A 24,823-nucleotide genomic window follows, 5' to 3' on the forward strand; every position below is an offset into this window, starting at 1 on the left:
TCCTGACTAGACTATAGTTATGATTATGAATGAAGCCAGTCATTCATACTAGCCAGCTCCATAACCAAAATCCAGAAAGGAGCAAAATGTCAAATAAAAAGCACCAGAGATTCGTAGACTCTTGCTTTCCTTCTTTGTCATTTCTCTGCCTTTCATTCTCCTGCTCTTGCGTATGGTGTATAGATTGCATTTTGATGCAGTGGTGATTTTCACCCTCTTCAGATAGATATTTATTATTTATTTATTTATTTATTTTTGTGTATGCATGTGTGTGTGTACGCGTACGTGCTTGTCTGTGTGTGTGTGTGTGTGTGTGTGTGCGGAAAAATACAGCGAGGCTAAAATTAGCCGAAGAGTAGGGGCTGAGAGTGAATAAACAGACGGGCCCATTAGCATGGATGGGTTATTGGCTTATTCGCCTCTTCTGAGGGGCTGCCCATTAAAAGTGGTAATGTTCGCCTGCAGCCATGCCTGCGGGACCTGAAGGAGACCAGGGGAAGCATATTTCACATGCATCAGACACCCGAATTAAATAGACCAATGTTCCCTAAAAAGACTGAAGTACATCTCTTTCTGATGTGCGTCTCAGGCAAAAAATTCATTGATCTTGGAATGTCCCTTGGCAATTATAAAATATTAAATCCAAGTCACACTTTTTAGCTCAGCTTAATTTCTCTCTCTCTCTTTCTTGCTCAGACTTTCTCTCTCTTTCTCTCGCAGATACACACACACACGCACACACACTCTGTTCATTTGTGTCTTACATTTGATCAATTTTCAAAAAGTTCGGAACTGCTCCTAATGGGAGGAAAACGCAGAGCGCTGATGTTGTGCAGCACAGTGATTTTTTTTATGCATGGTTCAAACGACTCATTTAGAAACGTTAGAGACCTTCAGAGGGGGGTCATCATTAGGACATTTAGTTTGCAGTACAGTTTTGGGAAGTGTCTGGTTAATATTAATATTAGAGGCGGGCAGTGTGGCACTGTGATGTCTCTATCAGGGTAAATCATGGTACAATGCGCTTTTCCGAGTATATCATAGGCACACTCAGAGCAATTATAAAGTGCTCATAAACAACAATATATATTAATTGTTTAATATATTTGATCAATATACTGCTATTTCATTGTGATAAATTTTTACAGGCCTTAAATTAAAATACCCACACAAAGTTCGATACCTTCTTAAAACTGCAGCTTGGCCGATAGCTCAGTAGTCTAATGCTGTGTTTTTATTATGACAATAGAATAATGATGGGGAAACCAGGTATTCCATTGTTTTTAAAGGAGCAGTGTTGAAAATTGTTGAACAACACCATCACAGAAAATAAAACTAGAGTAGGAGTAATAGGAGTCCAGAAGTGCCTGGGGTGGCACAACAAAAGCCACACTTAAAGTACTAGTAGAGCTGGGCGATATAAACAAAATTTAATATCACAATATTTAAAGACATTTTTTACGATATACAATATTTATCATAATATTTCGTCATGTAAACAAAATGCACTGACAGTGTAAAATAAACTGCTGTCCAAATACTCTCCCATGATTTTTACCATAATGAAACGTGCAGATAATCAGAGTTTTTTGAGCACTGACCATATTCACGATACACTTATAAAAGCATATTGTGTACCACGATAACTACATTTATCACAATACAATAAATATTGTCATATTGCGCAGTTCTAAGTACTAGTAGGCATGAGTGTGTTTTAGACACTTTCAGACTCCATCACCTCACACACTGCCAGCCACAGCTATGTATTATTATAACAATAATGCAAGGGCAACACATGCCAATGTCAGTCACATTCAGAGATATGAAAAGTTTAGATTTTTTTACTTTAAATTGTTTCAGTATTAAGATTAAGTCAAATAAACGCAAAAATCAATTTAGAGTGGTATCAGTATCAAACATTCTGAAATTGTGACTTCTTTGAATAAATAAAAAATAACCTAATTAAATGTGTATTCATATGTTGAAAAAAAAAGCACAAAAGTTGTATTCTGCATTTCATTCACTAATCAGGACTGATTTCTTCCTCTAATGACTCATGATGTTGGTCAGAGACCTGGTGCTGATGATATCCCCAGTATGCACAGAAACGCACAATGTGATGTAGCTGATAACAATAACAATGAATGCTGTCATAATATCCAGCCCTGCTTTAGGTATTGTGATATTACTGTGCATGTGTGCCGCATTGCCCTCGCTGAGAGTGATCTGACAGTGCTGGGAATTCACAAGAGGAATAAATAAAAGTAAACACCTGTCTTTCGTTGTTGTTGTTGTTGGGACTAGGAGATGCTGGGGTCTGACAGCAAATATTAGTCAGTTATCTCTCATTAGATCTGTTAACCTAATGCCCCTCCAACCCCAAACCCTCCCTCCCACCCTCTCCTCCCCTCCCCTCCAGCTCGCCTCCTCTGAGGATTTCCAGGGGTCCGTAGGTAATAGCCCAAATAATTAAATTTAGCTCTGATCTCAATAAATATATTCACCCAGCTGTTTGACGGGGTACACAGTTCATTAGAGCGTGCGCTGTGTTTGTCATTCGGCTAATTAAGATTTAGAATCAATCGCTGGCTGCCTGGTGAGGAGGTTAGCAAGCCGTACACAAGGGATTCTCTTTCACGCAGCAAAACCAAGACATCCGCTCACTAAAGCTTCATTGGCTCGGGATTCATCGCATTCCACTGCTAATTAAAGCAGCCATTAATGCCCAAATCTGAAAATGCTGTGATGTCCAGGCTTGGAAGTCATAGATATTGTCAGCCATAGCAAAGGCATGCTGTAATTTAATATGAATCACTTCTTACCAAAGTGCAGAAACTCTTTACAATCTGCAAATTCTAAATTTTTATTCATCGCACAGTTGTGTAGAGGCAGGAGATCTTTTATTAAAATCTGTATAAATTTGTATAAAGTTATTCTTGTGTTTATAGTCTTGCAAAAAATTACAAGAAATGTAAAAAATGACAAATTGCAGACTATAAATATGAGCCTAAAAAAAACTAAATGTAAAGTTGCATCAGATGCTGCATGCAGCCTTCAAATGATATTTTGTTAAATTTGCGGAAAAAACGAAGAAGTTCTCTACAGTACACACACTGCACATTTAATGGCACCATATTGGAAATGGGTTAAATGTCAGTTTTACTTTTTTCTGATTTGTTACAATGCTGCTAATAAATACAAATATGAAGATAATTTGCGTAAGAATAAATAAAAAAGTAAACCTAATTGTTTTTGGGTTTTTTTTTTTCAATTTTACACAATTACACAATGCTACCAGTGCTGGAAGGGGGGGAGGCTACCATGTGCTTCCTCCCATGAACTTTTCAAACTTTTTGAACACGCTAATTAACGCGAACACGATTCACGCCAGTTCTGTTACATCAGCTAACAGAATCCCACACTGGCCAGCATCACACTGACTGATGGGGGAAGGGGGAGGGATATTCAACTTATTCAATGGAGAGAGCGAGGCCAGCTGTGATCATATCCTGATGAAAGGCCCTATGCTAATTTAATTGATTTTTCATTGTTCGATTTATTTATTTATTTTTGTATTTAACTGACCAAACTCTCATTATCACAACAAGATTTAAAGAGAAGAGAGTAAATAAGCTTTAAATCATAAACCTTTCTTTGGATAATTTCTCAGACTAAGTATGAAAATTATTAAAATATCTGTATTTTACAAAAGTAGCAGATGTATTTTGTTGTTTTGCTTCAGTTTAGTTCAGAAATGAATGAATAAAAAGTAAAAACATATTGTAAAGTTTTCTGTTTCTGTTCATAAAGGAGATTTAGTGAATTAGCTTGTAAAAGCAGCTTTAAAAAGGTTAAAAAAAATAATAAACTTTTAATTTTTCTAATTACTGCTATTAAACTACTGTTTTATAAGAATTAGCATTAGGTTTAGCAAAAGACTGTAACTAGTACCAGCAAAACTCCAGTTATAACTTAAGGCTTCTGAGGCTTTTAAATGATAACAAGAGTAAAAGCCTTTTCTCAGGTACGGCGTTCACTCTGCTTTGTGTTAGTAAACTCAGAGTCAAACCCAGGGCTGTTTTCCCCTCTAGGTGAGTTATATTGCTCACCATTGACCTAATTAATCAATTAGAGCCCAAACCAAACAACTGACCATGATTCACTTATTCTGCTGACCTCTGTAAATAAATACGGCCGGGATTAATTCTGCTAGTGTCTCTAGTGGGCGTTCAAAATATGTTCATCATGTCGGAAACTGCAGCGGTGACTCAAAGGGTAAACGAATGTAAAATAAGCAAGCCTGATTGCTCATTACTTTTTCTCGGCGCGGCGAGTCCAGCACAGAACCGTTATAAAGTCCCAGCTCAGCGCTCGCCGACGTTAATTACCAGCTTCTGCTCCTCATCAAACCCCGCTTCTCCACACATCCAAATCCGGCCGTGTTACAAATCATCGCCGCAGTAACAGAAGCCCCAGTTTCTCTGTCTGTCACGTCTCTCCGTGATGGATCAGGGCATGTATTTTTTAAGGATGTATGAATTATGTATCTGTGAAGAGGGGTGGGGGGGGTGTAATGAAGCAGGCTGAATGATGGCGCTTTCAGATGTGCTGCTGAAACGGAATCTGCTCTATTCCTCTTTTTTTCCGCTCGGTCGTAATATTCCTGACACACCAGGACTGTTTACAGCAGCCAGTCTGACCCGTTTCTAAAGCCTGTGTGTATGTGTGGGTGTGTTTATGCGCTGCATGTACACATATATATACACACACACACACACTGTGACTGAAGTACAGGATACGGGTTGGAATAAACAGATGCTGCTTGTTGTGCACATACACACTCACAAACACACAGACACTGACATATGTCCTCAGTTAGTAGGTCTGGGGTCCAGAGCCTAGTTTATGCTGGATTTCCTCTGCCATTCCCGATCAACAGCACAATTAGGCCCAAGTAGGCCGACAACACTTGTGCATGCGTTTTAATGTATTCTGTGAGCCTGTTTACACTTAGCCAGTTCAGGCGTCTTGGTTGGATTGCTATGCAGTCGTGAAACTGAGTGCAAGTGAAACCATGGATAAACGTCTGTTCTTCAAGCCACATATGTCATCCTAACTCCTCCTACATGGAACTACAGAATGGCCTAGCAAACCAAGGCCATTGAAATTCCAATGGATCCACAGTCCGTTACATATGAAATGCAGTGCTTGGCGCTACATTTAGAAGCTAGTTGATCTGCCAGTCAGGCTAGGATTCACTTTCTTATGGGTAACAGCTTTGAAATGACCTGCAGGTGCACATCGAAATAAACAAACATCATGTGAATAAACCACATCAGCATGCACATCAGACTCTTTTAGGCATCATATTTTCATATTTTCGTGTGATTGTGCTGTAATTTTAGAATTTCTGAGCCTTGTCTTGGACTGGATAGAACACAAAGGCCCCTATCTGTCTCGCCCATTTTCTCATTACCTTTCCGGCCTGTCCTGAAGCCTGTGTTTTTTTGTATTTGAGCAAGCAACGTTTTATTTTTTTAATAATAAAATGCCAATAATTGATCAAATAAGACAAAATAGACTTGGGGGACCATCACTACTGGAGGATCATTACTAAACAAACTAAAGCCGCCTTCTTTTTCATCAGCTTGTTTTTAAAGCTTCAGCAGAGACACTTTGGTGCCTGAACCATTTAAAGGGTCAGCTAAAGCTTCAGCTAAATTAGATGCTACACTGTCTCTTGTTGCACTGCTTTGCCTGAGTGCATCAGTGTCTTCTCTTCATTTTAATCACAAATGCAAGCAAACTGCCCACACTGTGCAGTAACACAGTCCCGCAACCCTCCTGTCATCACGTGAAGTTACCGTGTGGTTACTGATCTTACCATGTGGCAGCGCTGCAGGCAGTTCTGTGCTGTTTTTAATCAGATCGGATCCATTCTTCTTCTTTTTCCCACGATTTCTGATCCACCGTGTTTGATCGGCTTGGTGCCATCTTTACTTTTACACCATCATGCCAATTTCTGGATCAATTGATGTCTAATGACCCAAGAAGGTCGTTAAGAAGGGTTAAAGCATTTAGTGCATTTGTGTGTGTGTGTGTGTATGTGTGTGTGTGTGTGTGTGTGTGTGTGTTCCTGAGCTGCTGATGTAAAAGGCATTGCTGTAGGTGTTTTTGCGCTGTGCCGCTGGGCCCCGCGCCCCAGGTGGAGGAAGCCTTCCTCACTTCCTCATCCAAACTCTGGTAATTACCATGGCAGACAATGTTGTAGATTTATAACAAGTCAATATGTAGATAAGGTTTGTGCATACACACAGCTGGCTGCAAAGAAGGGCTTTTGCCTGAAAGCTGTGCAGGTACAGAGGGGACGCCTTTGGGGCCTTTGCTGAAGCAAACTGTTGGCAAACAGTTTTTCAGCTGTATTGCTTCGTACTGGAGAAAGCGTTGCTAATACTGCAGAAGCGGCGAACAATGTGAGGACGTTTGAAGGCCATTACTCAAATTTACACACCTTCCTGCACTTATCCCAAATCTAGTCTTGTTCGTGGTCTGAAGTTTGCTTCTTTACTTTTGTACTGGAGCTATGAGGCTAACGTAGCGAAAGTAACAGAAGCTGATCGTCACCTTTTGGAACTGTATATTGGATATTTATTTTTTGTCATTTTTACAGAATTTAAATGTGTCAGTTGTCCTATACAATGTTTGAATGTTTTTTGATGAATGAACCATTAAAATGGTCTTGAAAAAAATTATGATTTTCCATTAAAAAAATTGAGAACGTTGGTTACGTTATTTCAGAGATGAAAGTCTGTACTTATAAAATTCACTTGATTTTAAGGTGAGTGTGTGATGCAGTTGGCACTGTGCTACATTAGCCCTTTGTTGCTTCAGCACAAAACTAAACACTCCAAAAACTGAAATCATTTTTTAAAATTGTATTTTTACCAAACTTTTCCATTAAGTAAGGCTTGACGGCATTGTTGGTGTGTGTAGGTCCTTGATCCTCGGTTTGGATGGACTTTGGGTGGCACCGGATTTGTGTGGTCTTGGCATTGGAGCATGAACGGAAAGCAAAAACGTTTACGGGAACCGACTAAAGGACGCCACGCTTGCCAAACCATCAGAAACACTTACTCACACGAGGCTCTGGTGGCACAACGCTACGTCTCTCAGCTTTTTTCTGGGGCAACAAAAAAAAGTAATCCTCTCATCCGTCCCCGAAAGACGCCAGGACTCAATCAGCATTGTCTTTCTGCCTGTTCTTCAACATCCAGCACTCAGAAACACGTGCGCCTGTGTCTCAGTAGGTGTGCAAGGAGCTCACAGCGGATCTTCAGCAGCCCGAGACGTGTCAGATGCTGCGAATAAGGACGAATAAGTGACTGGCTGAGATCAAGACACACTTTCCGCTCCTCCTGAGCGACTGTACTTCTCGTTTAGGTCGAAAGAGATGCATCTCCAGCCCTACGTGTTTGCCTGTATGCTTTATTCATTGAGACTGAGATGTTTTCCATCCCCGCAAAGGCTTTCAAGGGGCAGGTTTTGACAGGTCTGGGTCGAGGCTTTGTCACAATCGAGGGACGCGGGTTAATGGATGAGCTATTTCAGCTTCAGCTTGAAAAAGACCCCCACTGTTTTTTCAGAGCTCAGACTGAACATGGTGGAATCCATGTATCGAAGTGGGAAAAGAGATTCGCTTTTATTAAGACATCGTGGGGCTCTTTGTTATGCTTCCTATTCCTCCCTGCACCTCCTCTTCTCAACGATCCCATTAAAGAATGTTTTCAGCTTTGTCGGGTCACCCCTGGTGCTTTGGTGGGAGGTTTTTAGGTTAAAATGTTTTTTGTTTTTTTTCTATTTTTTCCTCTTTTTCTAAACTGTGTAACTCAGCTCTACAAAGACATCAAAAGGCTCATGTTTGAAACTCCCGGTTGGTCACCATAAGGCATCGAGACTCCGGTTATTAGCGTCGGCTCCACCTTCTCATTCAGAGAGAATTAAAATTTAAAACAGCTGTAGAAATGACGCCTTGCCACAGCGTTTAAAAAGTGAAGAGCGTAAAATCAACAAGGCCTCATTAGCTGAATCTTCTGAGGACAAGCATTCTGACTTGAGTCTCATTCTGCCGTTCGGCCCCATTCATTTCCTAATTGGGTTCATTTTACATATGAAACGCTTTGAATTTTTAATGTTCCACAAAAAGAGGAAAAAAAGTTCCACAGCCGGTCTTTTTCGTGTGTAGCCAAAGATACTGGGGCTGATAAATTGTCCGTTTTCCGCAGAGTAGTTACCATCTTAATGACTAAAGATATGGCCTTACTAAAGTTGGGTCTGGGAGCAGACTGAGCAGATTGGCCGGCCTGCACGTTGGTGTGGGAAAGGCTAGCTTTAGCGTGGGCGTTTGGAAAAGCAGTCCTGACTCATGTGTGTTTGGGTTTGGGTCATATTTCCTTGTTTATTTTCATGCGGCTCTGTCACTGCAGTCGCCCAGTTCTCTTCACAGCGCTTTATTGTCCTATTGCCGGGCAGCCTTTTGTTTATTTAGCTAACCGGGCAGCACCTGAACTAGATGTCTGAAGGCTGGAAGCTCTAGCTGAACTGCGGCTTATGATGGGAACTCAGCTGAACCTCCTGAATCGTGCTACAGTAAAGTCTAGTGGCTGTGTGATATCGGATTAAAGAACACGTTGTGTTGTTGCTTGCATATCGTGGCTCACCTTTAGTGTTTTTCCACCACTTGAAAACATCTTTACATGTGAATGTGACCATGGAAATTACTTTACACAATAAAGGCATGGGTCTTTTTATTGTTACAGTTTTGAAGAAACTGTATATCGTTGCAGAAGCAGTACCTGGCCTTCCAGACCCTGCAGTTCAGGCCCTCATCACTGTTTCTGATCCATATAGAAACAAAAACTGACCTAAAAGTGGTTCCTTGTTGTTTCGTAATGGTGTCTAATGGTCAGTAATGTTATTTAGTGCTTTCCTGATTGATTTCACATTGTAGAGAATCTTTAACAAGTCACCAGTCACTGATTCTAGATACAATTGAGGGAGTTTTCTAATGGGGTCTAGAGATTGGGATCTACCAGAACCTGGTAGTCTTTAATGGTAATCAAACTCTTAGTACATTGTTTTAGTCCTAATGGTTATAGTGGTCAAGGAAAGACTTGTCCAGTACTGTTTACTCTTAATATTTCAACATGGTTTAGATGTGTTAATTCACTTTGCCATTTGACATGTTTTTTTAGTTTGTTACCCCTTACAAACTAATCTTTAGATTTTTGTTTTAGACAGAACTTGGAAGTTTCTTTCAATTCATCTCTTAAAGGCCTAAAACTGAGACAATCAGATCACCAATCAGTTCCATCGATGCATATTTACTGTTAGTTGGATGAATATTGTGATTAGCTACGTCATTACAGAGAGCATATTCAGTCATGTGAAATTCACAGCAGTGTTTTTGATAGCAATTTTTGTAATCTGGCACTACTGACATGTCTGTGTATCAGAACGTTGTAATACATTTCATATATTGTGAAAAAGTCTTAAATATCAATGGCAATATAATCAATATATTTTGCTTTGCTGTACTGCCCACCCCTTGTCTCCTGTTTCTCTTAAATCGGAGCCCTGTGGGTTCTGTTCACCTGCTGTGTTTTGCTGTTGTTGCTTTGTAGTTAATACCTCTATGTTACCTTTTCATAGAAATTATTTTTTTTTTAGGACTGCACAGATTTCGCTACCCATACGTGGATTCGTTCACTGTAAGCTCAGTGCCTTTCATTTCTTTGTCTCGCTGCAGAAACTCTTCCTAATCTGCCGCTCTGAAGACGAGAACGACAATGAGAGCGTACTTCAGACGACTGTTTCCAGGCAGGGAAGTTTTGGAGCGCTTTTTGTTTGTGAGGAAGGTTCTGGGTGTTGTGCGCCGTTTCGCTGGGTGACCCTTCTGCTTGCCTGTGTGTGTATGAGTGTGTGCGTAAACCCCCCCTCCAGAGGAGCGCTGCGGGCACAGCTTTCATCTAAGCAGTAACCTGTGGACTTCGAAACTCAAGGCGATGCAATTGCAGCTTTGTCAGTACACTTACTAATTAGAAAATTCCTGACCCCGAGCAAGATGTTTTAATTATGTGTTGTGTCAACGAGTTTGCAGATTTAATCCACCCTTGATACACATGCATACACACACACGCACATCTAAGTAGAAGAACACAGAACATTCGTGTTGTTGCCACGGACAGATGAACCAAACCGACCCCGCGCCTTTCTCTCCTTCCTGCCCCGTCCGACCCCCTTCGTGTCCTTACGGCTTTCTGGGGGGCCGCCATGTTTGTCTTACAGCCTCTGTGCCAATACTTAAGTAGCCGAACGAGATGGAAGATGCTAATGCTAACGCCGCTCTGGTTCCTATGAAGAAAGGGGGGTGTGGGGGGGGGGGCAGTTTGTGTGGGTGTGAGGCTAAGCAATGTGACAGGGCTGTTCTCCGAGCAAAAGAGAGAGAGATAGAGGTGGAAAGAGAGAGAGAGAGAGAGAAAAAGACAGAAAGAAAACTCTTCTCTCATTGGCGGTGAGTCACAGGCTGAAAGGCAGGAAAGGGTTAAAGAGAAATTGAGCGGGGCTGCTGGGGGCAGCAGCGCTGCAGAACATGGCAGTGTTCGTGCGAAGGCAAGTCATTTCCCGAAACACTGCAGACACAGCGCCCCAGGCACTCCGAAACCTTTGGAGACCAAAATGGCTTGCAGGAGTTAGAAGTAATAAGGTGTTTTTTTTTCCTTTTTTTTTCGCCTTCTTTCTCCTTGACTGAGATTCTGCACCGTTGCTATGCATTGCCATGGAGCTCTCTGGCTCGCCTGTTTTTTTCGGTGTTTTATGTGGGGGTATTAAGATGCGGCCGTTCTCCAGATTTGTTGCTCTTTAGTCGGGGGACGGAATTGAAGTTGTTTGTTTTGAGTGTAATTCCACTGTTTATCATGCTGTTCAGAATACTGTGCTTTACTCCCACCCCCCACACACTTTCCTTTCACTTCTCTGTTCTTCCAGTGGTCTTCAGTGGCTCGAGATGAAGCCCTGTACTGTAACGGAAATGAGACCAGTCCGTCATTCCTGCCGTTTTCGGCCTGGCTCCTCCCTCGCATGTAATGTAATGTAGTGTAGTGTAGTGTAGTGTGCAGCGGGCTTAAAATGAACCGCTGTGATTTACATTCGCTCACTTTTCCAACTTCCACCCTCCATAAAACACGGCTTTATTTCCCTCGCAGCCCGTGAAGTGGATGCAAACACACAGGCCTACACGTCGAGTCGCATGGGTTGCGCGACTCGCTGACCCTTTGATTAGCCCTGCGCCTCTCTCCCGGGTTTTTTGTACGTCTTGGCTGCCTCAGTTCGGTTCAAAGAGAGCCCGGGCCTATAATCCGTGCTGCGTACATCTGTGAATTATTATTCTAATTCTTTATACGTTTATTGGAGCTGAATAAACTCCACATCAAATACATCACTCGGGCGATGGCTGAAACGCCCCAGGCCAATCAGCCGACATCTGTTAACTCTTTCAAAATGTCCTCATCGGCCTTTTTCTCTAGGCGGAGGAGGGGAGAGAGAGAGAGAGAGAGAGAGAGAGAGAGAGAGAGAGAGAGAGAAGGCGGAAAAAGGAAAAAGAGCAGGCCTCTCTGGTCTTAATTAATGGCTGGAGCTGTTACGGAGGTGGAGGTTGGAGAGGGGGTCCAGTCCCACGGTGAAGGAGGGGGCTTTTGGGGGGTTGGGGCTGGGCTTGTGGAAAAGCAGCGTGAAGGTGATCGTGTGGTTGAGCTTTATGTCCTCACGTAGCCTCAGGAGAAGGGAAGAGCCTTGTTCGGTGCTCTAAGAAGATTCTTATAAAGCCTAAATATAGGTACCAGGATCAGTAAGCCCACTAGAAAAGGGACAGCCACCCGTTTCAGTGGTGTGGCGTAGTGAAAATGACATTTATAAAATATAAACTTTGTTGAAAATGACTGTCTCCACTGCTTGTTCGTGAAAAGTAAATAAGGAGAGGCTGGAAACGACCCTTACATTGAAACGTTAATGACTCCATTTTCAGTTTATTAGAGCAGTCAACATTATGAAAGAACAGCTTTTGAAGAAAGGCACTGCTTTACAGTTTAACACACTAGCTATAAGCTAATAAGTTAACCCCAGGTTTGAATGCACACACCAGTGGAACGCACCAAGGCTATGCAGATGTAAAGTCCTCTTCCCTCTGCAGTGCATATCTGCTAACTTGCTAGTTTGTGAATGAAGAAAAAAGGTAGTGTTGTGTTTGTAAATGTGTAATAGTGTGTAATAGTGTGTTCATACGTTTTTATTATAACAGAGCTGGTAGCACATTACTGAAGCCTTTAATAAGTTCCTGATCAGAAGTGTGGCAGGATTAGATAAACCAGTCCTCTGTCGATTGCTCTTTCATGTCTCCTTTTTATTCTGATAACACAAAACTCATTAGGTTTCTAGGAGTGACACAAATCTGTGACATGAATGAGCTCCTTTTAGCAGTGAAACGCAGTCCATTTACTAACCAAAGCATTTAGTTACATTTTACTTTTATGTCCAAAAGTTTGTAGACACTTGCTCATTTAGTTTCTTATGAAATCAGGGGTTTTATTAAGGGGTGTGTCCCAATTTTGCTACAGTAACAACTTCTACTCGTCAGGGAAGGCTTTCTGCTAGATGTTGGAACAGTACTATGAGGATTTGATTGCATTCAGCTACGTGTGGGCATTAGTGAAGTCAAGATAATTGTTGGATGATTAGTTCTGCCACTCCAGCTCATGACAGAGGTTTTGGATGGAGCTCCAGAAAACGCCGTTCTACTGATCCACTGTCCAGTGCTAAGGGGCTTTATACCCTCCTAGCTGATGCTGGGCATGGTGACCTTTGCCTCATGTACCTGCTCCAGAGTGTCCCATTCTGTTGGTCAGTGCTTTTCTATGGAGATTGTACCAGCTGTGTGTTGAACCTGTGCCAGCATCAGGCGAACCTTAATGTAGCTGATTTCACTAATTAAAAAGGGTGTAATTAAAACATTAACAGTCAAAGTGCCAACCCACTGTCCCTCAAACTTGTAACATCCTTGTGTGTATTAACTAGGGATGCACCGATCCATCTTTTTCTGTTTCGATACAGATATCGATACATGAGCTTTACGTATCGGCTGATACCGGATACCGATCCGATACCATAGTTGAATTAATCATAAACCATATACCTGCTCTTTGGCACAGTGTAGTCTGGGCTCTGGACTTTTATTCTGAAATTAGAAGTCTGTGAGACTAAAGAGGAGCTAGCAACTCCTCCCTTTTCGGTTCTCCTTATATGGAAGACGAGCTGGATTACTCACTGATAGTTAATGACAGGTGGAGGGCACCATGCTGGTGAGATAGGGGGAGTCGCTGTTTGCTATGATATGTGTATGATGTCTGTGTATATTACTCTGATCCTGGGTTATACTGGCGATGTGAATAATTTTGTTACTATCGGGACCCATATCTGATCCTAGTATCGGATCAGTGCATCCCCAGTATTGACCAGCCAAAGCAGTGTGATTTCCTTTATCCCAACAATATTTTAGCTTACTTTCAGAGTTACTGTATACATTTTTGAGACATACTGAGAAGGCTAAAAACACTGACTATCACCACAGCATAGGGAAGCGTGTGAGAAGAAAGCCCATAAAGCCTGAATCTCCTTTGTTCTTTACACCGCTCTAACATGTCTGGTTTAAATAATGCAGTAATTACCCGGCCCTTGATGAGCTGAATCAGGTGCGGAGCTGAATCAGGTGCAGAGGAACTAAACTGTGGTCCTGAAGGAATAGAGCTGGCTTCCATGGCTGTAGATTCTGTGTTGTTGATATTAGAGCACAGCTGTTTCATTTTCTGTAGTACATATTGCTTCAGCACAGAGGACAGCAAAGCTTCTCCGTTTACCCCTGTTCACTCACAAGCCACTCTGCTGACCTCTGCACAGTTCAGTTGCACTGCAGAATAAATCTTGGCAAGTGGAATCATTTTAAATCTTATTGTGAGATTATTTCACCTATTTATAGCAGCTGTTACTTATTTAAGGACATTTTATCAAGTGAAAAATAAAAAGTTTTAATAGATACAGATTGATTTCCTTGGTGAAATTAATGCAATGTTCTCTTAATTGCAGTATTCCCAGAGGTTAACTTGGACTTCGGAAGGTGGTCAAGCTCTTAAGTTTACTAGTTTTAGTTTATGATACTTCTATAGCTAGCTAGGCTACAGAAATTAACTTTGCTAGCTAATTACCATGCCCCTGAAGCCATTACTCAGGATTTTGAATTAATGATAGGACAACTAGCTTTTTTTTTTTGCTGATCGTCTTCCAGCTTAATCGGCTGACCGCTAATACCGATTGAGGGCAGAGCTGGATGCCACATTAACCTCTCCAGGCATTACACATGCCTTCTGTAATGTCCTTTGCCTTGTCTCTCAAGATGAGGAACTGCAGTGTCTTGTGATCGAGGGGCCTCGCACAACACTGCAGCAACTCGCAGAATATGGATCATATTATCTAAACAGCTCTCAGGATCGGCTAAATTACCGGCCAAGCACAAAAATTGCTTTTTTTTTTCTCTAAACCGATACATAGCTGATCAGTACTTCCATTTCCAATATATATATTTCTTAAATAACCGCTTAAATAAATGAAATAAAATACGTTTGTTACTGTAGTTTGAAATATATCCACTAGGCAGCAAGGATTTATTGATAGCGAATAATAGTGATGCCACAAATTAACTGAATTCCACCATGAACATATTAGTTGCTTGATGCTAACAGGCTGACCATAGTGAAATTCGGGAAGGATACCAGCGGTACCATTACATACCAGGCAGAACTTGGTGATACAGTTTTTTCACTTCTGCAGTCACCTGTGAAGTTACCTCCTTAAGAGGTTAAGCTTAGCTTCGTGTAACCCCCTAGACACTCTGTGGGTGTTCACTTGTGATTTGACTTTGTACTCAGCTCACCTCCCATCATTATCTCCTACAGTGGCTCTATCCATCACTCTTGATCTATCCGTCACTCCCTCATCTCCTTCTCTGTCTTCTCCTCTCAGTGGAGGAGTGCTGAGGCAGCAGTATCAGCTCTTCAGGGCCTGGATGCTTTAAGTGTGTGTGTTTTCTTGCAAAGGGGGCCATTAACCTGCCGCCCCGAGGTGAAACCCCTTCCAAGTCCAATACTGGCTCCAGCATCAAGTGCCCCACTGCCACTCCTCCAGCAGCCCATCAGCAGAAAAAAGGCCAGAGAGGAGCGAAGGAACGTTTACAGATTCCCTCAGAGTTCCTGCCCTCATCCAGCCACCAGACAATTAGAGAACGGCCGTGTCTGGAGAAAGAGAGCAAGAGGAGGAGGAAGGGCATACATTATTAATGGAAAGTAAATTTAGCAAAGTGGGAGCTAATCTAGAGCCCCCTAGTACTGTGGAGGTCATTACAGGTGGGAGCAATAACACTGTGTCGAGTCCCAGCCTCAACACCTCTACAGTTGTGTGGTGTTTCTAGTTCTGCCTTCTCTGAAAGAGTCTGAATAAGGACTGTGACTAATGGTTTAATAATTAAATCTAACAACCAGTGCTGGCATAGACAGTGCTTTACAGGCTTTGACTACCCATTGTTTCCAAACAAGTACTTGAAAACTTGTTCTCTAAATCATTTTAAAAATGCTAACATTTACAGTTCATAATTAATAATAATTACAATAATAATTAAAGAATGTTACTAAGTTTAGTTTAAAATATATCCACTAGGCAGCAATGATGTATGGCAGCGATAGTGCAAATGAACTGAAATCAGCTGTGAATGTATTAAACTTTGGATGCCAACAGGCTGAATTAGGGCTGGGCGATATGGTGAAAATGTTATATTCAGACATAAGACATTTTCATGATACATGATATTTACTGCGATATTTTGTCAAAAAATATCAAAATTCACCAGTAGCTGCAGATATAAAAAATTCTACTCTTCTATACTCAGTACAGTGATTTTTTTATGAACTCCATTATCAGGACTAATTCCACTCTCTCCAATGAAACATGCAGTTGATCAGTGTTTTTAAGGTACTGACGATATCAGTGATATGCTCACAACAACATATTGTGCATCACGATAACAAAATTAGCCTAAAAAGTTGTTTCATATACATATATATATATATACATATGAGATCATTCCTAAAGCCTCTTATTGCAGATAGTAATAAAGGTCTACTCCTTCTTCATTTCAGAAAGCACTGCAGTCTGACTATACTGATTTGTTCACTTGGAACTTGAAATCAAATAAGCAAAAAACAAATAAGGAATAGTTCAGATTTGTGGTGCAGGGTGAGCAAAGTGATGTGGAAGCAGTTTTGTCCCTAATAATGGTAATCAATGCAGAAAGAAAGAAATAATCAGTGAAATCTGATCTGTGATCAGGTATTGGTAATAAGTCCTCTTTGAGCTAAATGACTGATCTGATCTTGGATCAGTATTTTTTCCCAATGAGATGTAAATGCCCAAACTGTCTGCGAGCGAAGCCTAATGTGTTATTAGCCTGCGTCTACAAACACATTATGACTATATTAGTCTTCATCCACACTCACACACCCTTTACCAGTCACCTCTCGTGGCGGCGTGATGTGAAGATGCGTGTGTGTGTGTGTGTGTGTGTGCCTCCAGCATGTTGTCAGCAGTGGGTGTGTAGGTGCGAACGCTGGCAGCAGCTTCCTCAGACCCTTCTGCTCTCACACTCAGTCCTTTACTCTGTGTGTGTGTGTGTGTGTGTGTGTGTGTGTGTGTGTATCCATTTCCCCCTCTTTATCTTTTCTTTCTTCCCTTTCAGCTTTTTCAATTACTCTTCTTCCTACTTTCCCTTTCATTTTCCCTTCCATCTTTCCCTTCACCTCTTCCTTCCTTCCTTTTCTTTTTTCTTTCTTCCTTTCTGTGTCTTTCTTTTTCTCACCCGTTTCCTTCTTCCTTCTCTCTCTCTTTTATTTTTGTATTTTTATTTTATATTTTTTATTTCCTGTATCTTTATTAATTAATTATCAACCCTTTCCTTTTCTCCTTCGTCTTTCTTTCTTTTCTTCCTCAGAAACACCGTGGCGATCAGAAGCGTCGGGAGAGATGTACAGAGGTATCTGTGTGCTCGCTTTCGGATGGATATGTCATATGACATCATGCCTGCGAGCAGCCATCACAGATAAAATGACAGATGCTGTTTTTTGCCTCGTGGATCTTTCCTCCCAACAAAGCTGATTTTCTATCTTTTTCTTTTCTGCCATCTCTCCCTCTGGTCTGACCTTGTAAAACCTCTTTGCTTTCTGTCGAACGGCGAGTTGTTTTCAAGCTGCTTCGTCTTTTTGATGTGTTTTATTAGACACACAATGTGCCTGGATTCTGAGGATCACAGAACTCTGTGTGTGTGTGTGTGTGTGTGTGTGTGTGTGTGTGTGTGGCGGGGAGTACTGTCCCAGCAGAGGAGCTTTTGAAAAAGAGTGTGTGTAGAGGGGTTAGTTGTGTGAATCGCCGGCTGCCTCACTGACCTTTTTGGCGGTATTTGGATCAGTTACCCATGCGATGTGTACTCACACACACACACACACACACACACACACACACACACACACACACACACACACAGCAGGGGTTTAAATCTCTGACACATGTTGGTTTTCTCTAAAATCCTAAAATACAGCAAATGCATAAATGCTAATGTCTTCAGAGTAGCAGCTTCGGGTTTCAAAGAGGGAAGTACGAGTCTGGCCTGATCGGGTTGAGTCTCAAACTTGCAGGTTTTGTTGTTTTATGTTTAAAAATGAATTTTATTTTGGCCAAAAAATAAAAAAGCATACTTTTTTAAAAATATATAAAATAAATGACATGCCATCAGTTTTTTTTACACCCCTAACATTCACACACATCAGCCTCTGTGCCCTTGCTTTCTTTATATCTCACTATGCACACACACACACACACACACCAGATGCCAAAGCCCACTGCCTTCCTCTGTCCACAGTGGACAGATGCGTTTGATTGGTCTGTGCAGTGATTGGCAGTAATTGCCACGGCAGCAGGCATGCCCGCCTTTCACATGAGGTCAGCCCTGATTGGCCTGATGAGGCCGGGCCTTCTCGCTCGGAGGGACCTGCTTCACCTCGAGCCGGGGGCGCCACCAACCCCCCACAATCCGTGTGCCCCAAATTCACCCAGCCTCGACACACTCCACCTGTCAAAACCACTGACGTTCCTGTCTGAGCGGAGGCTGCTGAGAGCGGCCACCCTGTTGGGCTGTGCTGAAAGACGGTGCGATTGGTTTAGTGAGGATGTGAAGGCGGTTAATGCCGGTGTAGGCTGGAATAAAGGCCATGTGCAGATTTCAGACCACATTTAGGCTGCATTTGCTGACCAGAGACAGATGTTTGCAATCAAGACCTTCTCCGTAATCTGTGTTTATAGGGCAAAATCCGTCTGATTGTGACAATGTATGTAGGTGGATCAGAGATGGAGGTCTGTCATGCATTTTCTGCATTTGGCTTCCTGATGTCTTTCATCTGTGGAAATTTACTGAAGTCTGTTTATCTGTTGAAATAAGAAACTTTGAAGATGTTTTCAAAGTCTCTGGACTAGACCGGACCGGACTAGAGCTGACATGTTCGCTGACTTCACTGACTCAGTGTCTCGTTTTTGTGAGAATGGGTTCAAAGAGCTAGTAAAAAACTAAAAAAAAAAAAAAGTCGGGGTTGCTTAGTAACGGTAACGTATGTATATTCATACTGAATCATTGCAGTATGGGGGTCGCGGTTTGGTGTACGAAGTCCCATGAAAAATACACAGTACACGCTATATTATATTATATGGGTAAATGTGCTATTTTTACAAACATGCTTGCATGGCATTGTGGGAACTGTAGTGGTTTAGGAGTATTGCTATGGCAACTATAGTCTTGTTTTGCCATGAGGTCCAAACCGTGAACTGCTTAGCTCACCTTAGCACACATTTATGGCATTAGACAGGGTAGGTGAATGCAGTGCTAGGATTTCTGTTCGAGTTTTAGTATAGTGTGATTACCAGGGTAGTAAGGATGCGGTATGACCAAAAATGTGTTCAGGCGTGTGTGTATGTGTGTGTGTGTGTGTGTGTGTGTGTGTGTGTTTGTGCAAAAAGAGAGAAAGAAAAAGCAAGACAGAAAGAGAGACATTAACAGAGAGTTGTTAGTAAAGCTCTGTTTGTATTCGCTGTGGCTCTGGCTGCAGTGTCTCACAGAGCTCTTGTTTGAGAGCTCATCTCTACTGGCCGTAATCGCAAGGTTTTATATCAGGTGGTTGCAAAAACAGCCCAAGGGTGTTTGGGGAGTGAGCAAGTGTGTGCTAGTCTCCTGAAGCTAGCAACACATCAGTGTTTGCAAGTGTTTGTTTGTGCTGTTTGAGATCTAAATTATACAGTGCTAAAGTTCAGTCTGTGCTTTTTTTGTTGCATAATAGTACTACGGCATGTAAAAAAAACAAACAAAAAAAACGTTATAACGAAGGAACTAACATACCACCCAGCTCCAATGGACAGGGAGACAAACCATGTGAAGGGGTAGGGTGTTACCCACTACACTATACAAATTGCATAGCAAAAGCCTTAATGCTGTTTGACTGTCTGACATTTCAGAATTGTGCTTTTCTACTGTTGCCTTTCTGGACAATACAGTTTTAGAACATGGAAATGGCCGCTATGTTATGACCCTTTTTTGCGTCAAGCACGCTCAGAGAGGTCTTAAAGACAACATAGTGCTTAGGGTCAAATTGAGTATCTTATAGGTTCACTGTGTCCACTTTCCCAGGAATACCTTTGCAGTTTGAACATGCGTCATGGACTCTCAAACTGATTATGCTTCTCCATTCTCTCTCCAGGTGTCCGGAAGTTCTGCCGGGTCTCCGGCTTCTTCGTCTACAGTTTCCACGTCCTCACGCCAGTACCCTCGCCAGCGAATCACACGCGTCAACCTCAGGGACTTCATCTTTTATATGGAGCAAGAACGAGAGACGAACCGATCGCTCTTACTCTACCGAGCTCTGCTGAAGTAGCCAACGTCAACGATGCTAACACTAACCGAAAGACTTAAAAAAAACACAGCAACTAAGAAACAAAACCAGAACAACACGGAATCGGTAGCCAACAGCGAACACTCACCGCACCCAGCAATCTCAAGCTTCCTATAGCACCCTGCAACGTGCCTTCAGCGACATTTTCTCTTTTCTGCTCTTTGTGTCTGTCGTGATGTCGATGTGGCTTTTTTATTAAAACGGGGAAAAAACTGAAGCGAAAACGACGATAAAAAAATCATGTTTTTGTTGATTTTGTTGTTTTTGTTTATTTTCTTCTCCGTTAACTTAAAGGCCATGTAAAGAGGGGTTGGAGGCAAAGTAGGGTGTCCTTTTAACATGAAATTTTTATCTTGTGTTTTTATGTTTTTGATACACTCATGTTTGGATGAGTCTGAGCCCTGAGCCCAATCTTGTTGATGTCTTTGGTCTTTGGAATAGCTGTATATTTGACTCTTGTAGCGCTTATAGTGAACGATCTTTAAGACAAAACGCCTTGAAGTGATTTCTGTATATTGTTTTTTGCGAAAACATTTTTCTCCAAACTTTTATGCAGCCCTAACTTAACAAATTATGTCCATCCAATTCAGAGTCATTGAAATCCCCAGTCAGTTAGCATTTATGTACGTAAATATGTCGACGGATAACGTCTAACTGCAAAACCTTTGCTGATTTCATTTTGATGTAAATAGTTCCTTTGAAAATAATTTAATCAGCATGTAAATTTTTTCCATGTAGTATTTCAGCAGCAAAACAATGTTTAAACAATTTGTCTGTACCGATGATCAAAGTATTCCTTACAAATCAAGTGCATTTCAATTTATTACAGTGAAATTCCATTTCATTTTCGTTAAACAACCATGAAAACTGCGCACTCTGTTCTCCAAAACAGGTCAACCAGTCAAAAAGCCAGCAGGTCAAGAATATAGCAATACATCCACCACGAAAACTTTTAATATCTCTGTCTCACATCTTCTACCGTGATCAGAACTTCTGCAGCTTTTGTGGCGTCCAGTTTTGATTGTATTTCTGTTATCCGGAGCAGTTAAAAATAACAGTGATTTATTTAGTTTTGGCCACAGCAATGGAGCACTGAGGTCATGACGTCATTCTGTAGTCAACATCAAATTCGAACCCCCAGGTCTAAGCTGGATTTCCCAATAAAAGAAATTATTGGGGCTTTCAAAAAGCACTGCAATTGTGCTCTAAATGACAAGATTGTTACTGAGACAAAATGCTACTTGAGCTAACACTAATTTATCAGATGAGGTTAGTTAAGTAAAGTGCAGTTTGAGCAGCTAGTGTTTAATAATAGTGTTAACGTTTAAAATTTGACTTGCGACGTCGCTTCAGTGTGCAGGAGTGGTTTCATATTCTGACACATTAATGACCTTGTGATTCAGAGAATTCTGTGATATTTGGGACGTAAACGTAAACAGGACAGAACTTATCCAGCATGTTTAGCAGAGAGCAGCAGGTTTAAAAACCCAGTTCTTTTGTGTTGTACAGAAATCAAGCTTAGGCTCTAGGCACACGTTTCCGTCCTAATATGGGCTTGACGCCGACTAGAGAAATTCTTGCTGTTTTGGACTCATCGTGCTGCCATCAGCAGCCAGATGCTCTCTCTGGGTGGGTAGATGGTGTGGTGGAGCTGGGGACCTGGCGCTTTCCTCTGAGCACGTCGGCTCCCCAGCCATGCCTCATCTGTGGCAGTTTAAAAGGATGCAGTGTCTGGCTTCTCATGTATCGGAGGAGTGTGTTAAGTCCTTACCCTCCTAGTGTCGGGAGCATTGCTAGAGCTAGGGGGTTAATTGGCAACACCAAATTAGGAGAAAAAAAGGAACAAATTCGACAAACAAATTTAAATGATTTACCGGAAACACATTAGATTAATGACTCAGCATAAAATTCAGCAGTGTGAGCTGCAGTTGTACATATCCCTGCTTAATGAACTGTCAGATGTTGGTTCTTTAGCTTCTACAGATGGGTTTAAAACCTCAGTCAGTTGCAAGTTGCTTACGAACGTCTCCGGCTTAAGCCCCAACTTTACTATGCCTATCGTCACTGTTGTGTTAAAACTTCGTAACTCCTTTTCTTTCCATTTTTTTGGTTTTGGAAAGAAAATGCAGGTTTTCATGGTGAACGGACCAGCCACAGAAACAAACATAGAAATGGGATCCAAAGGTCTGAGAGCACCAGTGCACTGGCCTCTATTTTGCATTACTTTCTCCTTTACTTTCATCATAGTTCATCTCAATAATAAGCCAAAGTATTTGATGGCGTGTCCTCCTTTCTGCTTTGATGATAGTGTGCACTTGAGCTGCACAAACTGTGTAAACCTCTTAAATGAAATCAGAGTTGTTGGAATACGAGCTTCAGATAATAACGTCAGCCCAGTCTCAGATATTTGCTCCGATTTGAATATTTACCTTTAAATATTTAGTATATTCTTGATTCTTGAAAAAAAATGTCATTTTTTAAGTCCTCTCAGACTTCAGGACCCCACTGTGCTTCAAAGTTCACAATTGTATTCCTGCTTCTACAAAAGTTACAATTTCAGAGGTACGAGGTTTTGGTACAATGTTGACGATATTTTGTTGCAACACCAAAAAGCTGACCTGCCTGACCCTGCAGTTCTGACTGGGGTTTTAACGGTCACCTCAGGTCCTTATCAGTGTCACTTTCGTACAGAAACATGAACTGACCTATTTCTCCTCTTTACAAACAGAACAACAGAGGCTACTTCACTTACTTATCAGGACGCGAGTTCTGTAACGGTTAATTTCTACATAGGTTAGACCTATATGATGTCATTGGTGTCCATTCTCTCTTTTGTTTGTTTGTTTGTTTGTTTTGGGAGGTTTGCAAGCTAACTGAGTTTCACTTGAGGTAAGACCTTCAGTTTAACTCAATGATCTCTAAAATGGAATCAGTCAGATCATAACCCACGGGTCCATCTTCATAATGCGTCTGTTTTTTGTTTTTGTTTGTTTGTGGATTTCACGTCCAAGCTGGTCTTAAAATCGGAGCCCCTTTGCTTCTATGCACCTGCTATGTTTTATTGTTTTGTTGTTTTGTAATTTATATGTCGGAAAGACATCGTTCAGAACAGTTACTGAAGATTTGTTTGTCTTTGTGGTGTTTTTTGTTGTTTTTGTTGTGTTTTATTTTTTTAAAAACAGCACTATTTTTGTGTATCCTATTTTTTTATGGCAACTAAAAACTGAAAGCTGTTACTAATGTATAGCAAAGATCGGCCCTGTTTCTACACCTCTGCCAGTATTGCCAATAGCTGTTAAAGGGAAATTTGTTTTGTTACTATTTATATTTTGTCCTTTTTTTGTCCTTTATTTTTGTCATTTACATTCATGCTTGCCACATTTCAGGCAATGCAGTTTTATCGTAAAATACCATAGGTAAAAAAACAGTAGTAATTTAAACAAAGCACAAATAGACCTATTTGTCCAGTTGTTAAAAATGATTTTAATAATTATTTTTATGGTTTCTGATATCAAGCAGGACATTTCTACTACTTCAGCTTTTTAGCCAAAATATTATTATTATTATTATTATTATTATTAGGAAAGTATTACTGATGTATACAGTTGGGAAATTAATGTTTTAATGTATGGATAATTTGTAAATATTGTTTACAAGACCATGTGTTTATTAGAACTACATTATTTTTGGTAAACTATGTACATATCCTGTTTGTGTGAAGAACTTCTGTATTTGTACCTATTTTGTAAAGGAATAAATAAGCTGTTTACTAAACTGAACTACTTTGTGGTGTTTACCTCAGTGGCCCGGTTATGGAGACGTTTTGTTTCCATCTGTTTAAAACGTCTTTTTTGGTCTTAAAAGCAACAGATGAGATTCTTCCAAATATTCAGAATCATCAGGACAGCAGCATAGGGATCTAATGGGTCTAAATGAAATGCAGAATGGTTGCACAGCTTAAATGGTTCCCAGTGGTTGCTATGTTATCCCAGCTGGTTGCTAGGTGATTTGTAAGTGACTGTTATTGTGTTGCTGTGGTGTTTAAAGATGGTTGCTAAGTGGTTGCTATGATGTACCAGATGGCTTCTATGATGTTGCTAACTGGTTGCTGTGGTATCTTAGGTGGTTATTATGGTGTTGCTAAGTGGTTGCAATGATGTTCAAGGCGGTTTCTTTGGTGTTGCTAAGTGGTTGCTAGCTGGTTGCTATGGTGTTGCTAAGTGATGTTGCTAGGTGGGTGCTACACTGTTGCAAGGATATTGATATAATATATTAGGCAGTTGCTCTAGGGGTGTGTTTGGGTGCTAGGTTGTTGGTAGGTGGTTTCTAAGCAGTTGCTGTGGTATCCTAGATTGTTGCTTTGGTGTCTGAGATGGATGTCAAGTGGTTGTCATGGTGCCCCATGTGGTTGGTGGGACATCTGCTGGCTTGTCCTTCTCTCTCACTCATTTTATTCCTCCTGTTACTGTTTTCACAGCCCTGCACTCAGTCGTGTATTTATTAGTTCACAGTGGAAAACACACACACACACACACACACACACACACACACACACACACACACCATATCTCCGCTTTTCTACAAACCTTTCTTTTCATTCATTTAAGGCAGAGAGTGTTGAAGTGTTTAAAGTCATGCTTGCTCATGTAATGAGGATGAGGATGAGGATGAGGAGGGGCTTG

General features: G+C 41.2%; 1 protein-coding gene across 2 annotated transcripts in view; it reads left to right on the forward strand.

The window, feature by feature from the left end:
• The window catches only part of LOC140575110 (transcription initiation factor TFIID subunit 4-like), a 104,510-nt gene extending 80,622 nt beyond the window's left edge, over window positions 1–23,888 (forward strand). For both annotated transcript variants that reach the window (XM_072695272.1, XM_072695273.1), the window contains one exon: window positions 19,950–23,888. In XM_072695272.1, the coding sequence (XP_072551373.1) occupies window positions 19,950–20,123 (174 nt within the window). In that variant the 3' untranslated portion in view covers window positions 20,124–23,888. The remainder of the gene's footprint in view (window positions 1–19,949) is intronic.
• Window positions 23,889–24,823: the final 935 nt, after the last annotated feature.

The sequence above is a fragment of the Salminus brasiliensis genome, chromosome 13, assembly GCF_030463535.1.
Source record: "Salminus brasiliensis chromosome 13, fSalBra1.hap2, whole genome shotgun sequence".
NCBI classification, from domain to species: domain Eukaryota; kingdom Metazoa; phylum Chordata; class Actinopteri; order Characiformes; family Bryconidae; genus Salminus; species Salminus brasiliensis.